Source organism: Sturnira hondurensis, unplaced genomic scaffold (genome assembly GCF_014824575.4).
Source record: "Sturnira hondurensis isolate 20B ecotype Veracruz unplaced genomic scaffold, ASM1482457v3 Scaffold0000780, whole genome shotgun sequence".
NCBI lineage: Eukaryota > Metazoa > Chordata > Mammalia > Chiroptera > Phyllostomidae > Sturnira > Sturnira hondurensis.
Genome location: NW_028073411.1, coordinates 16,255,488 through 16,268,385, shown reverse-complemented (window position 1 = coordinate 16,268,385; position 12,898 = coordinate 16,255,488). Strand labels below are relative to the sequence as shown.

The 12,898-nt window shown below is 61.9% G+C and overlaps 1 protein-coding gene across 1 annotated transcript in view; it reads left to right on the top strand.

Annotated features, from left to right (window-relative positions):
* Positions 1-12,898, top strand: part of MAN2B2 (mannosidase alpha class 2B member 2) — a 30,666-nt gene that overhangs the window by 13,129 nt on the left and 4,639 nt on the right. Inside the window, exons 8-15 of the mRNA XM_037046147.1 lie at positions 1,144-1,334; positions 2,084-2,222; positions 3,620-3,771; positions 5,342-5,616; positions 9,196-9,387; positions 9,871-10,123; positions 11,203-11,313; positions 11,399-11,591. Coding sequence (XP_036902042.1) covers positions 1,144-1,334; positions 2,084-2,222; positions 3,620-3,771; positions 5,342-5,616; positions 9,196-9,387; positions 9,871-10,123; positions 11,203-11,313; positions 11,399-11,591 — 1,506 coding nt within the window. The remainder of the gene's footprint in view (positions 1-1,143; positions 1,335-2,083; positions 2,223-3,619; positions 3,772-5,341; positions 5,617-9,195; positions 9,388-9,870; positions 10,124-11,202; positions 11,314-11,398; positions 11,592-12,898) is intronic.

Here is a 12,898-nt window from a genome sequence, read left to right as displayed (position 1 = left end):
AGAAATAAAGTGAAACCAGGAAAGCTCATAGCTTAGTGTCCAGCACAGGGCAGGGGCTCAGCAGATGCAGCTGTTACTAATTACCATGTCATCCCTGGTCCCGCAGGGCCAGGTCCTGCCCTGGGTGTGACCATGCAGCCCCTGCTGAGGAGGCTAAGGCAGGCCCGCAGGTGCACCCCTCCCAGGCCTGTCCTCTGCTCCCCCCCATGTGAGCCGGGTGGGTAGAGTCTGGGTCGTTCTGCCAGCCTCCGGGTGGGTGGGGAGAAGCGATGCCCAGTGGGTGTGCCCAGGGAAGCTTGGCTCCTGGAGGGGGCCCCGTGAATGTGGAGGGTCTGCCCGATGGCACTGGACATGTAGGAGGGCTGCAGGCCAGGCTGGTGCTGGGTGCAGAGCTCAGGTGTTGGCGTGTCCTTGCCTGATGTGGACCCTCAGTGTGGCCCTGGAGCCGTGGAGGACCAGGTCTATCTGAGGCCCCAGCCATGGCCTCCTCCTTCCCTACCCCATACCTCTCCTCCCCGAGATATGGCTCCCTGTCTCAGTCTGGCACAAGTCCTAGGGGAGACAGGGAAGGGAGGCCCAGCCCAGGCCCCGCAGGAGGCAGGAGGCAGGAGGCAGGAGGCAGGAACAGGCCTAGAGGCACTCGGCCCTCCCCGCCCACCTTAGTCAGGGCTCATCCTCTGTCTGGGTCAGACAGCGACTGCTGGGGTCTCCCAGCTCCTTCCAGCCACCCCCTGCCCTTCCTCCCCAGCCATCAGTGGGAGCCACTGTAATGCAGGCCTGCCTGGGATGCCCCACTGTCCCGAGTCACACACACAGGCTACTGCAGTGTTCTGGGCCCTTCTCAGCTGGGTCCTGCCTGTCCCCTCGTCTCACACTCTGCACCCCCAGGGCTCCAGGCCCTCCCTCACAGGCGGGAGCAGTCTTCCCTTGTCCTCCCTGGGCGTTCTTGTCCCCACCAGGACCTGCAGCACCCTGGGGCAGTTCCTGGCCTGGCCGGTGCAGGAGCCCTGGGTACGGCCACCCCAAAGCCTTCCTGAGTGACCCATGCTGACTGTGCCCTCTCTGGCCCCAGCTCCTCTGGGGTTGGGCTTGGGGAGCTCCGTGGGCAGGAAGCCCACACCCACACTGGCCCTTGTCTCCCAGAAACACTAAAGGCCTGGACCGGCTTCTACACGTCCCGCAGCCAGCTGAAGGGGCTGGCGAGGCGGGCCGGTGCCCTGTTGCACGCCGGGGAGTCCATGTTCACACGCCACATGTGGCCCGCCCCCCGCTGGGCCCTGGACCCCGCCTGGGCCCTGAAGCAGCTCCAGCAGCTCCGCTGGGCCGTGTCTGAGGTGACGTCACACTTTCCCGTGACTGTTGCAGGACGGGAACCTCCTGTGCAGGGCCATCCGTATCCAGCCCCTGGTCCCTGGGGTCCACTTCACAGATGAGAGCACTGAGGTCATTTTTGGTGACAAGGCTGGGGTAGGGTGACGTGGGGCCCTCTGACAGCATCGGCTGGGGGCTCCGGGGAGCTTTAGAGCCGAATTGACTGGGAGGGCCAAGGGCAAAGCGGAGCAGCCTTGTGTCCAGGGTCCTGCCTGGGGGTGGCCTCAGCCCCGTGGTGAGGGCTCAGGCACGGGCGTTCCCTCTCTGAGCCCCACCTCCCCCCTGCACCACGAGAACCTCGTGCGCCCCCAGCTGGGCGGCAGGGCAGTCAAATGCCGTAATGAGCACAGCCCAGGGGCCCGCGACTGCCGCGCCACGGGTTGTTCCCAGGGAGCCCGGTGGCTCTTACACCCCCAGGGAAGGCAATGCCACGGATGGGAAGCCAGGACAGGTCCCTTCCTACAGTCTGCTGTCTGCCCGAGGTGGGGGACTCACTCAGGCGGCAGGTTTCCTCAAGGTCAGAAAATGACAGCAAGGTCAGCCTCCCTGAGCCTCAGTTTGCTCTCTGTGGCGTGGGAGGCACCGGGACCTGCCCCTCTCCCTGCTCCTGCAGAGAAGAAGGGTGCCTGGCTGGGTGCCGCCAGGTGCCCAGGGAGTGCTTTGCAGCAGCGAGTCCTGACCCCACTGTTCCCTTGCCTGGTGGGGACCGCAGGTCCAACACCATGACGCTGTCACCGGGACGGAGGCCATCAAGGTGAGCGACATGTTCGTGGAGCACCTGCGTGCGGGGATTCGGGGCGTGCTCCAGCTGATGTCCTCCATTGCCCTGGACACAGCCCGAGCCCACACAGGTAAGCAAGGCCCTGCAGGGTGGGCTGGGGACCTGAGGACTGGCGGGGCTCTGGTCTCCTGAGAAGAGAGCCTGGAGGTCCGGGGAGGGGGCCTGGACCACCTGAACTTCAGACTCAGGAGTCACTTGCCTCATGTGCTCTGACCCTCGGCCTGACCTCGGACAGGTGCCGTCACCTCCCTAAGCCCCTGCTTGCTCGCCCTGCACAAGGCAGTGCTGGCCACTGGCCCAGCCCACTCCCCACAGCAGTCGGCATGGTGCCCCGTGGCCTGTATGCCAGCGAGGATGGCTGCTGGCCTTGTGCGCTAGCTGAGGACACACAGACACGCGGCCGTGGGCTTGCCTGGGGTCACACAGGCAGGAAAGGGTCGAACCCTCGGCCCTGCTCTGAGGGCAGAGGGAGCAGGTGTCCTCGGGGACCTGGCCTCAGCCTGGCTCCTGGCACGCTCCTGGCTCCTGGCTGAGCTCCTGAGCTCAGCTTGGGTACATGTCATCTCGGTGCGGCGCCTGTGACTGTGAGCATTTCATGAGGACGCAGGGATGACCACACCCCTCTGAGGGGCCCGAGGGGGTTTCAAACCCAGAAAGACTTTCTGTGCAGAAGGCTGTGCCCTGCCCCGCATCCCCACCCTCAGCCTGCACCCTGGCACTGTGCTCGTCTTGCCTCCCCTCTGTGTCTGTGAACGGCCCCATCCCAACCCCTGCCCACAGGGACTGGTGTTGGTGGGAGGGACAGCTGTGGACAGAGCTAGAACCAGGGCAGTGACTGCAGTGCCTGGGTGGCAGTTCCTTCCCACGAGGTTACGTGGGTGGCACCCCAAGCGAGGAGTGGGCGGTGACGGCTGACGGGGAGGCATTGCCACGGCAGCCTGGGCAGAGGTGGGGGCTGGACACCGTGCAGTGTGCTCAGGGGTCGTTGGACGTGGCCGGGGCTCACAGTGGGTGGGGCGCTGGGTGGGGCACAGGGTGGGCCAGAGAGGGGTTTTGGGTTCATACCACAGGGATCTGGGAAGCTGGGCTAGGCAACTGGACTCGACTTTCCAGGCTCCAGAGAATTGATGAACTCAGGGCAGGCACTCAAATTCTGGGAGCCAGGCCTCGGGAGCAGGGTCCCCTTGGGTGGGTGACTGCTTCTCTGGGCCTCCCTTTCCTCCTCAGTTGGGCAGGTGAGTGAGGAGCATGGGGAACCTCAGCTGTCCAGAGGGGGGCGCTGCTCCCTTGCTGCCTTCCCTGCCTGGGAACAGGGACTGGGGCACGTGTGGGGCGGTGTGGAATACCCTGCCTGGCTGACCCCCCCCCGCCGCCCCCTCCCTCTCCTTGGGTTCCCTGGGGGCTCCGCAGGGCTGGGGCTCGCCGCCTGTTTCTCCTGCACCCAGGGGCCCCATGACAGCGTGTGAGGCCTGTGCGCCGTTGCAGGCCCTGCGACTGAGGCTCGCCTTGCTGCGGTCTACAACCCGCTGGCCTGGACGGTCACCACTGTTGTCAGCCTGACTGTGGACTTCTCCAAGGCCAGTGTCACAGATGAGTCAGGCCACTCTGTGCCCGCACAGGTATGGGCGTGATTTTTGCCACTGCTGACCCCTGCTCGGGCCAGGCACTCCCGGGAGTGGGAGCAGCTGAAGTGAACATCCCCAACCCCACCCTCACCGAGGACGTCAACGTGGGGGGTGTCCACGGAGGACCTGTGGGATGTTCAGGGTGGGCCTTGGGTGTCTGGCATGGCCAGATGTTCCCAGGTACTGTCCCCTCCCTGGAGGATATCGGGTGTGGTGTGCACAGCGTGGGACACACTCACCCTCCCTCTCCCCTGAGGACTATTTAGAGTCTAATGTGAATTTCCACTCCTCCCGGGACAGGCCTTCAGGTGTCCTCACAGGGGCTTTGTGGGGGTGCTGAGGTTGGGGGCAGAGGCCCATGCTGCCTCTCCCCAGCACCCCCACACCAGGGTGTACCTGTGGTCCCTGCTCCCCTCCTCTGCTGCCTGGAGCCCAACCAGGCGCCCCAGGGCACCTAGCCTGCCACCCTGTGGCCCCTCCCCAGGCGGCAGAGGAGGAGCTGCTGTCAGCCAGCCATTCAGCACACGCCCCTTTGGGCTGGTTCCGGCGGCTCTGGGCTGAGCTTCGTGTCTCTGGCCAGGGCACTGTGGGAAAGGGAAAGACACAGAAACAAAGAGTCAAGGCGTGGAGTGATGGCCTGGGAGCCGGGCAGCCGTCCTCAGCTGAGATGGAGGAGGGGGAGTCCATCTGACCCGGAGGGGCTGGAGGAGGGCTCTGGTTTGTGCACACCCGGCACATAACGCCCCTTCCCGCCAAACGCAGCTCCACGCTCCACTTAGAGCAAAACACTGAATGATGTTCCAGAGCACCCACTCTGTGTCAGGCCTTGGTCTCTGCACTGGGATACCATTCTAACCAAAGGCCCTGCCCTTGGGGGCCTGAGTTCCAGCTGGAGAGACAGGCAGTAAACGGAATGAGAAAATACAGACTGTGACCCTGATGGTGGAGGAAAACCACTAGAGCAGGGTGTGGGGGGACAAGATGTCTGCTGCGTTTCAGACGGAGCCTGGGTGGGAGGGGCTGTGTGGCAATTGTGGGTGTGCTCACAGGGCTCCCCAAAAGGCCTCCCCTGGGGGCATGTTCTCCCTAGAGAGTAAGGAGTGGCGCTGAATGTGCCCTGTATGTTCTTCAAGTCCCCTCCCCAGATCAGAGAACGGGGGGTGAGAAAGGCCAGGGGGTACCCTGAAAGCACCCCTCATGCAAAATTAGAGGATTGGGGAATAAGGTTGCCCCCTTCTCAGAGAAGGCCTTCCAGTTAGAGGGAACAGCATGAGTGATGGCTCAGAGGCAGCAAACAGCAGGCATGTTGGGAAGGAAGGGCAGTTGGTAATGCTGGTGCCCAGAGGGGGGGAAGCAGGGGAGGGAGATGAGGCCAGGGATGGGTCCCACTGAGCAGGACAGATGCAAGGAGGGGAGTTCAGCTCAGTGCGGCGGTGGGAGGACCCTGCCACCCCCTGGGCAGTGAGCGCCCCACCCAGGAGAAGGGCGAGCTGAGGCTCACCGAGGAGACTGGTGTCTTCCAGCCCTGAAACACCTGTCACATCCCGTACCTTTGGCCCTGCAGGTCCAGAAAGCAAAGGAGGCACCACATAAATATGACCTGCATGTGCTGGCCACAATCCCGGGCCTCAGTTACCGGTACTATAGCATCAGGCCCACCAAGGAGGCCCAGAAGGGTGATGGAGCAGCCGACGCCACCAAGGTTTTCACCTCCAAGTTTGACCGCAGGCTAAGGAGACACATTGGGCCCCGAGGCAGGCGCCTGGTGCCCGTGGACAATGGGTGCTACACTGTCTTTTTCGACTGGGACACCAACCTGATGCACAGCATCTGGGAGAGGTGAGGGGCGGTCATGGCTGGCTCTGAGGCGGAGGCGTTGCCTGGCCCAGGCTGGCCTTCCCTCACTTGGGCCTTTATTTCCTCATCTGCTGGGAGAAGAACCTGGTGGTGGTGGAGGACTTTCTGTCTTTTACCATCTTTATTTCTAGGAGCATGAGTTTTGGCCAGGGCAAGAAAGTCTGTCTTAAACTTTTTTGTTCCAGAGCTGTTGATTCTGGGGAAAAAGGGGTGTTAAAGGATCCCCCACCCCAGGGAACAAATATAGTATTCATTTTACTCACTTTTTAAAACTTAGAGGGACCTAACATTCACTCATCTACTCACCCACCCACCAAACTCCCCATCCCCCCATGTATTCATTCGCTCACCCACCGCTGTCTCCCACCTGCCGACTACCACCCACCCACTCATCTCTTCATCCATCCATGTGTCCATTCTCCCACCTAACCTGCCCGTTTATCCACACCCCGTTCCCATCCATTCACTCTGCCATCCACCCATCATTCTACCCATTCACACATCCATGCTGGTCCTCACTCAATCTGGAGCTACCTCTTCACAGCAGAGCGGGCAGCTGACTCTTGGGGAGGCCTCCCTCAGGGGGGTATAGGGGCCAACCCTGTCCCCCCTCAAGCCACTTTCCCAGTAGTTTTCATTCTGGCCCAGCCACCTGTGCCAGAACCCCCGCTTCCATCTCCTGAAGGGACCGTCAGCTGGCAGTTTGGGAGGACCCCCAGAGGAAGGGAGGAGGAGGAGGAGAGGGAGGGGGGCGTGGCTGCGAGGGGAGTGTCGCCTGGCGCTCAGCCTCAGCCACCCCTGGGATGTCCCTCTAAATGGGGTCCTTTTTGAGAGTGTGTGGCTGGTAGGAGGACTGAGAGCAGGCAGTGTGGGGAGCCATCAGAAATGGGGTACAGCCCCCGACGTGTTCTGAGCTCACCGATCAGGTGGAAGAAGGTGGAATCTGACCCTGGTTTGGGTGTCCTTCACCGGGGCCCCAGGCCCCATCTGGGCTGCCCTGGCGAGGGCTGCCTCCCGCTCACCACCCCTTTCTCCCAGCCCTTGGATGCCAGTGTGTAAGCCAGGTCCTTCTGTCCATCTGCCTGTGCCCATCTGGCTCTCAGTTGCTCTGGACTCAGCTGAGGAAAGGGGAGTCTCTTACGGGGCTCCCCGAAGTTCTAATGGGCTAAACTGCAAAACCAGCGCCTGATGCATCATTGAGGTGGGGAAGCTGTTGGAGCTGGGAGTGGGGTGCTCAGGGGAGGCTTTGGGGTTGAGGGGACACCCCGGGTCAAGCCTGAGGCCGTGAGGGGCCCGAGAATCCACCGGCACAGCCGAGGTGCAGCCGTTCCACAGAAGGGAGCCGCCTGTGCAGAGGCCCGGGGTGGGAGTGGGGAGCGCACCGCCCAGGCCCCAGCGCAGGCTCGGTGTGGGGCTGGATAACAGCTGCATCGGTGATCAGCTGTATGGTGATAACAGCTGTATGTGTGACATGTGATCCACATGTCGCACAATTGGCCTCTTTAAACTGTGAGTGTCGATGGACCTGAGTGCGCTCGCAGAGTTGCGCAAGCCTCACCACATTTGGTTTCAGGATGTGTTCATCACCCCGAAGAGAAGACACACGCTCCCCATTTCCCGCTCCCCATTTCCCTCTCCCCGAGGGCCCCTGCAGGTCTAATCTATTTCCTGCCTCTCTGGGTTTGGACATTTCATAAAATGGAAGCAGACCACATGTGGTCCTTTCGTGACTGGCTTCTGGCACGTAGCACCACATTTCCGAGGGTCATTCACAGTGTGCATTTGTCGAGTACCGCATTCCTTGTTCAGGGCTCAGTAATATTCCACTGCTTCCACACACTGCCTTTATTTGTCCAGCCTATAGCTGATGGGCCTTTGGGTCACTTCCACTCTTTGGCTCTTAAGAATAATGCTGCTATGGCGAAGTACATGTGTGCTTGTGTGCGATCACAGCTTTCCTTTCTCTTGGGTAGGTCCCTCGGTGTGGCATTGCTAGGGTAAACAGTAAGGACCTGCATTTAGCCTTCTGAGAAGCTGCCGGGCTGTCTCCCACAGCGACCACTCATTTTCCAGTCCCCACCACGTCTGTGGGGATCACTTTGTTCCCAGTATGTGTCAGGGCCTGTCTTTTCGATGACAGCTAGCCTCGGGGTGTGAAGTGGTACCTCCAGGTGGTTTTGATTTGCATCTCCCCGCTGACCTTGGTGACAAGCGTCTCTTGCTGTGCCCACTGGTCGTCTGTATGTCTTCCCTGGTGAGACGTCTGCGTGCATCCTTTGTCCATTTTAAAGCTGGGCTGTCTCCTTATTCCTCACTTGTAGGAGTTCTTTATCTCTTTCGGATAAAAGTCCCTTGTCAGGTGTGATCAGCCAATCTCCTGATTTGTGGGGGCCTTTTCACTTCCTTGGTGGCTCCAGGGGGTGTTTATGGAGGAAGCGAGGCGGGGAGCCTGGGAGCAGATGGGAGCCAGACCGGCAGAGGGGGTTCTCCTCTCTTCCCTCCGTTCGAGGGGCTCAGAGGGGCTTCTTGGATGCCTGCTCTTCCTCCCCGTCTCCAGCGCCATCCCTAAGAAAGCCCCAGAGTGGGTGTAGAGGTGTCTCTTCTCCTTCGGCTGCCTGGCAGGGCGACACGCTGGTGGGAATGCATGGCTCAGACCTCACAGGTCCGTGGCCCAAATCTGCGTCGACAGGCTCTGGCCTCCCCGCCCCCCGCCCCACCCTCCCCCAGACCCCAATGACTGGGCAGGTGGGAGCTGCGGCGTGGCAGTGGGCCTGCGTCCTGGCTGCGTGCCTCCTACAAGTGGGATGTTGGGCGATGTTACAGCGCCCGCTGCGGAGCCTTGGCGGAGAGATGGCTTTATAACCCCTGCCTGTGGGGTCATGAGTGTTTGACCACGGGAAGTGGCTGAGGGCTCTGGAGTGGGACCTCCGGACAGCTCGAGTCAGCATGAAAAAACCCATCCTTGTACTGTAGGGGCTGCTGGAAGGGGGAGGGTTGGCCGCTGCCGCCGGCCACCTGGGTGACCCCGCACCACCTCTGTGGGCAGGTTCCTCTGTGGCAGGGTTAGCCCTGTGCTTGTGCCCCTGTGGCTTGTCACACAGCCTCTGTCCCCTCCTCCTCTGTGACCCACTCAGGGGCAGGGAGGGGATTGGATGGAATGTGAAGGGTTTTGTTTTTTAAAAGATTATATTTATTTACTTTTAGAGGGAGGGGAAGGGAAGGAGAAGGGAGGGAGAGAAACATCAATGTGTGGTGGCCTCTCAGGCGCCCCCCACTGGATACCTGGCCCACAACTTATGCATGTGCCCTGACTGAGAATCGAACTGGCAACCCCTTGGCTTGCAGGCCTGTGCTCAATCCACTGAGCCACACCAGCCATGGTGTGAAGGGCTTTTATCTGAACCAAGTGCCTGAGCTTCACGGAGCCTTTGTGCTCGTCACTCCCCTCCCCGTTCACAGCTGGTGACTGTGTGGGGGGGCAGCTGGTTCCGGTTCCTGAGGGTGGCACCCGGCAGACACTATCCCCGACAGCAACACGGTGTTCTCTTTGCCACCTGGCAGACAGAGTAACCGGACGGTCCGTGTCACCCAGGAGTTCCTGGAGTACCACGTCAATGGCGACACGAACCTGGGCCCCGTGTCTGACAACTACGTGTTTGCGCCTGGGCAGCCCGCGAGCCCTGCGTGGAAAGCAGTGGGGATGGAGATCGTACACGGGACTCTCATGACAGAGATCCGGCAGTACTTCTACAGGTGCACTGGCCTCTGTGCGGGCTGTGCCCAGCACACAGTAGGTGCACGCGGGCAGGTGTTGAGGGCCCATCTCTGCTCAGATGGCCAGCTCCTGGGCCTGCGCCCGGCACACGGTCATCGCCTGATGGAAGTCGGATGAAGAAGTGAATGGCACCGTGGTTCCATCTGCATGTGCTGGGACGGGAGCCCATGGGGCCAGGGACACACACACAAGGGGCCGCCTGCATCCCCACTAACTGCACAGACAGAGGCCGTCAGGCCTGGCTGGAGCCCCGCATCATCGCTCCGTGGGGCACTGGGCTCCTCCTGTCCCTGAGAACGCACCTGGGTGCCCTGCCGCCTGCAGAAGGCAGGCAGAGAAGGAGGGGGGAGGGAAGCAGCGGGGAGGGAGGGAGAGAGAAAAGGGCAGGAGTGGAGGGAAGGGGGAGGGGAGAGCACCCAGAGGTTCTGGGAGGTGCTCCTGATTCGGCACTTTCCCTCCAGGACGGTGAACACCAAGAATCCCACGTACGCCATCTACTCCCGCCTGGCCCACGTGCCAAGTGGCTACAACGGGGACCTGCTGTGCCACCGCATCGAGCAGCAGTTCCAGGTGGGCCCCCTGCAGCTGAACCGCGAGGCTGTGCTGCGGACCGGCACCAGCCTGTCCAGCGGGCAGACCCTCTACTCGGACAGCAACGGCTTCCAGGTGCAGCGCAGGCCCTACCACCGCCACGCCAACAACACCATCTCCCGGGTACGCCTGCGGTTCCTGTGGGCACGGCGCCCACTGGTGCAGCCCTGAGGGCACTTTCCCACCGGCTTGTGGCCGCAGAGGCTCTGGGGAGAGCCTTCTGGACCCAGCCCACATGCTGTCCTTAGGGCCTCGAGACCCAGGCTCCAGTTAACCTGGTGTCTGAACTCCGTGGCCACTGTGCATGGAGGAAAGTCCCTGAGGGTCCTGTCTATACCTCAGTTTCCTCTTCTGTACGAGGAGGGCCTCATCAGAGAGCCATTCTGTGAAGGAGGGGGTGGCATCCGGCTGGCTAAGCGGGACCTGACCTGCGTTCTCAGCCCAGGACACTGTGGGCAGTGGGGCCACAGTGAGTGTGGCCCGGAGTCTGATGCCAGGGTCAGCTCCCATAGCCTTTGGCCCCAGGCTGGGTGACCTTGGGCAGGTGACTTAGCCTCCCTGTGCCTGGGAGCCCTCCTGGGAGTGGGGGTAACCCCTCACCCCAGAGCTGTGAGGGTCCCCTGGAAGAATCCAGGTGAGGCAGGGTGCTGGGCACCTCATACACCCTTGATGTACCTTTGTGATCTCCCTCCCTTGGAGGCCAGCCAATCACAGCGCAGGGTCCCCACCCTGCTCTGCCTTCCTTGAGTTTCTGTTCCCCACTCTCTCTGTTTGCTGGCCTTCATCCTCTGGGGCAGGCCCCCAGTCCCAGGTCATTTAGTCGGTCAGCCCCAGGACATCCTGCCATGGGGGACCAGGCTCGTGGGGCCCTTATACGTCAGCACCATGGCCGAGGGCCCCCATCAGGCCCATATGGCCCACGACCTGCCTCTGTGTCCAGAGTGCGTCTCTGTGCCCCATTTACAGAAGGACAAATGGGGGGCTTGAGTGGGCTTAGTTCTCCAGCTCATGTGGCCAGGGGGCAGGAGAGCCGGACATGAGCTCCCATCTGTCTACCTCCGAACTCAGAGCCCCTCCCCCAGGTTGCCTTGAGCTGCTACTGTGCCTGAGCTAGGGGCTGGCTGGGGTGGCCGGAGGCAACCCCTGACCAGGAGGCCACACTCACCTGTTGCCTGGTGCCCCTGGCCATGTTGTGCCCACAGAACTACTACCCCATGGCGCAGACAGCCTACATCGAGGACAGCAGGAGCCGGCTGGTGCTGCTATCGGAGCAGGCGCACGGCGTCTCCAGCCAGGGGAAGGGGCAGGTGGAGGTAGGAAGCCCCTCCCGGCCTGGCTGGCCCCGCCCCGCCCCATAGCCCCCAGGTGTGAGGGGCATCACCCTGTCCTTCCCTGCAGGTCATGCTCCACCGCCGGCTGTGGAACAACTTGGAACTGTCCCTGGACTACAATGTCACACTGAATGACACCTCGATTGTCCGCCCGGTGTTCTGGCTCCTGCTGGGACCCCGGCCAGTGACCGCCCGCCTGCGCCAGAGGAGCGGGCTGGCCCTGCAGCACCAGCCGGTCATGGTGCTGGAGAGGCTGATCGGTATGGGGGTGCCCAGAAGGAGCCAGTTGGGCCAGGGTGGTCCTGGGCGGGTGCCCTCAGGGCCAGGCTGTGAGGGCAGGCTGTGGAAGTGCAGGGCCCAGTCCTCTCCTCAGACAGTCCTCATGGGGTGTCCTCTGAGATGTGGCCAGACGGGTCCAGGACACAGGGCAGCAGGGAGTGGGGCTGGAGAGGGGCCGGAGAGGGTCTGGTGACCTGTGGGATTAGGGTAGTGCGATACTGCCGGCCGAGGTGAGGTCACGGGTTCACTCTGAGAGAGGCACCCAAGTCCTCGTGTTTGTCAGTAGAGGACCCTGAGGAGCAGCTGGGGGTCCGGAGCCAGGGGAGGCTCGCGGACAGACGGGGAGCTTGGCAGTGGCCCAGGGCCCACAGCAGGCAGGGTGGCTCTGAGCCTCCCGGGCCGTCTCTCTCCCAGCCCTGCCCTGAGCACCTGCCTGTCCCCGCCAGGTCCCATGCTGCAGATTCCGGGAGCGGCTCTGATTGGCTAGCAGGGGCATGGGGTGCTCCCGGGTCAGTCGTGGTCCTTCCTGGCAAAGGCAGTCTTTCCCACACGGGATGTGCCGTGTCTGAGTGAGCTCCGTGGCTGTGGTCGGCTCTGTCCAGCCGGCCTCACCCTGGTCTCTGTTGGCTGCAAGTGAGAGGACTCCAACGTGGAAGTCTGAGCCACTGGAGACTTTATTCTGAGGTTTCATAACTGAGGGAAAGGCAGAGGTGTAACTGGGATAGGAGGCTGGAACCTTCACGAGACTGTCCCTCTCCCTCTCCCTCCTTTTGTCACCCGTGCTTCTCTCTGCCTGTGGAGCGTCTTTCCCCTCCACCGGGGGCTTGGCTGTGAGCAGCTCTGGGGCCACAGGTCTTCCCCCCACAAGTGATTTGAGACTTGGACTTTGGGTCTCCAGGGCTAAAGTCCCAGGGAAAGTTTCTGATTGGTCCTGATGGGATCAGGTGACCCAAGCCTGGCCCAATCACTGTGGCTGGGGTACTGTGGGGAGGTGGTAGCTCTAGCTGCAGCCCAGAGAGGAAAGAGGCATCTCCTAGAGGGAGCAGGGGCTGAGGTGTCATCTGAGCAGAGAGAGCCATAGGTGACAAGACAAGGAAGGAGCTGGCATCCGGGACCCTGCATGGAAAACAGGGCCCTGTGTGAGCTTCTCATCTGACCTGGAACAAATAGTGACCTCTCTGGCCTCAGTCTCCCCGTCTTAGTTTGAAATGGCTGCATGTGAGATGCAGGGTCCGTCCAGCTCTCAGGCTTGTCTTCTGAGCAGCTGGACATGTGGGAGGAGGGGCTT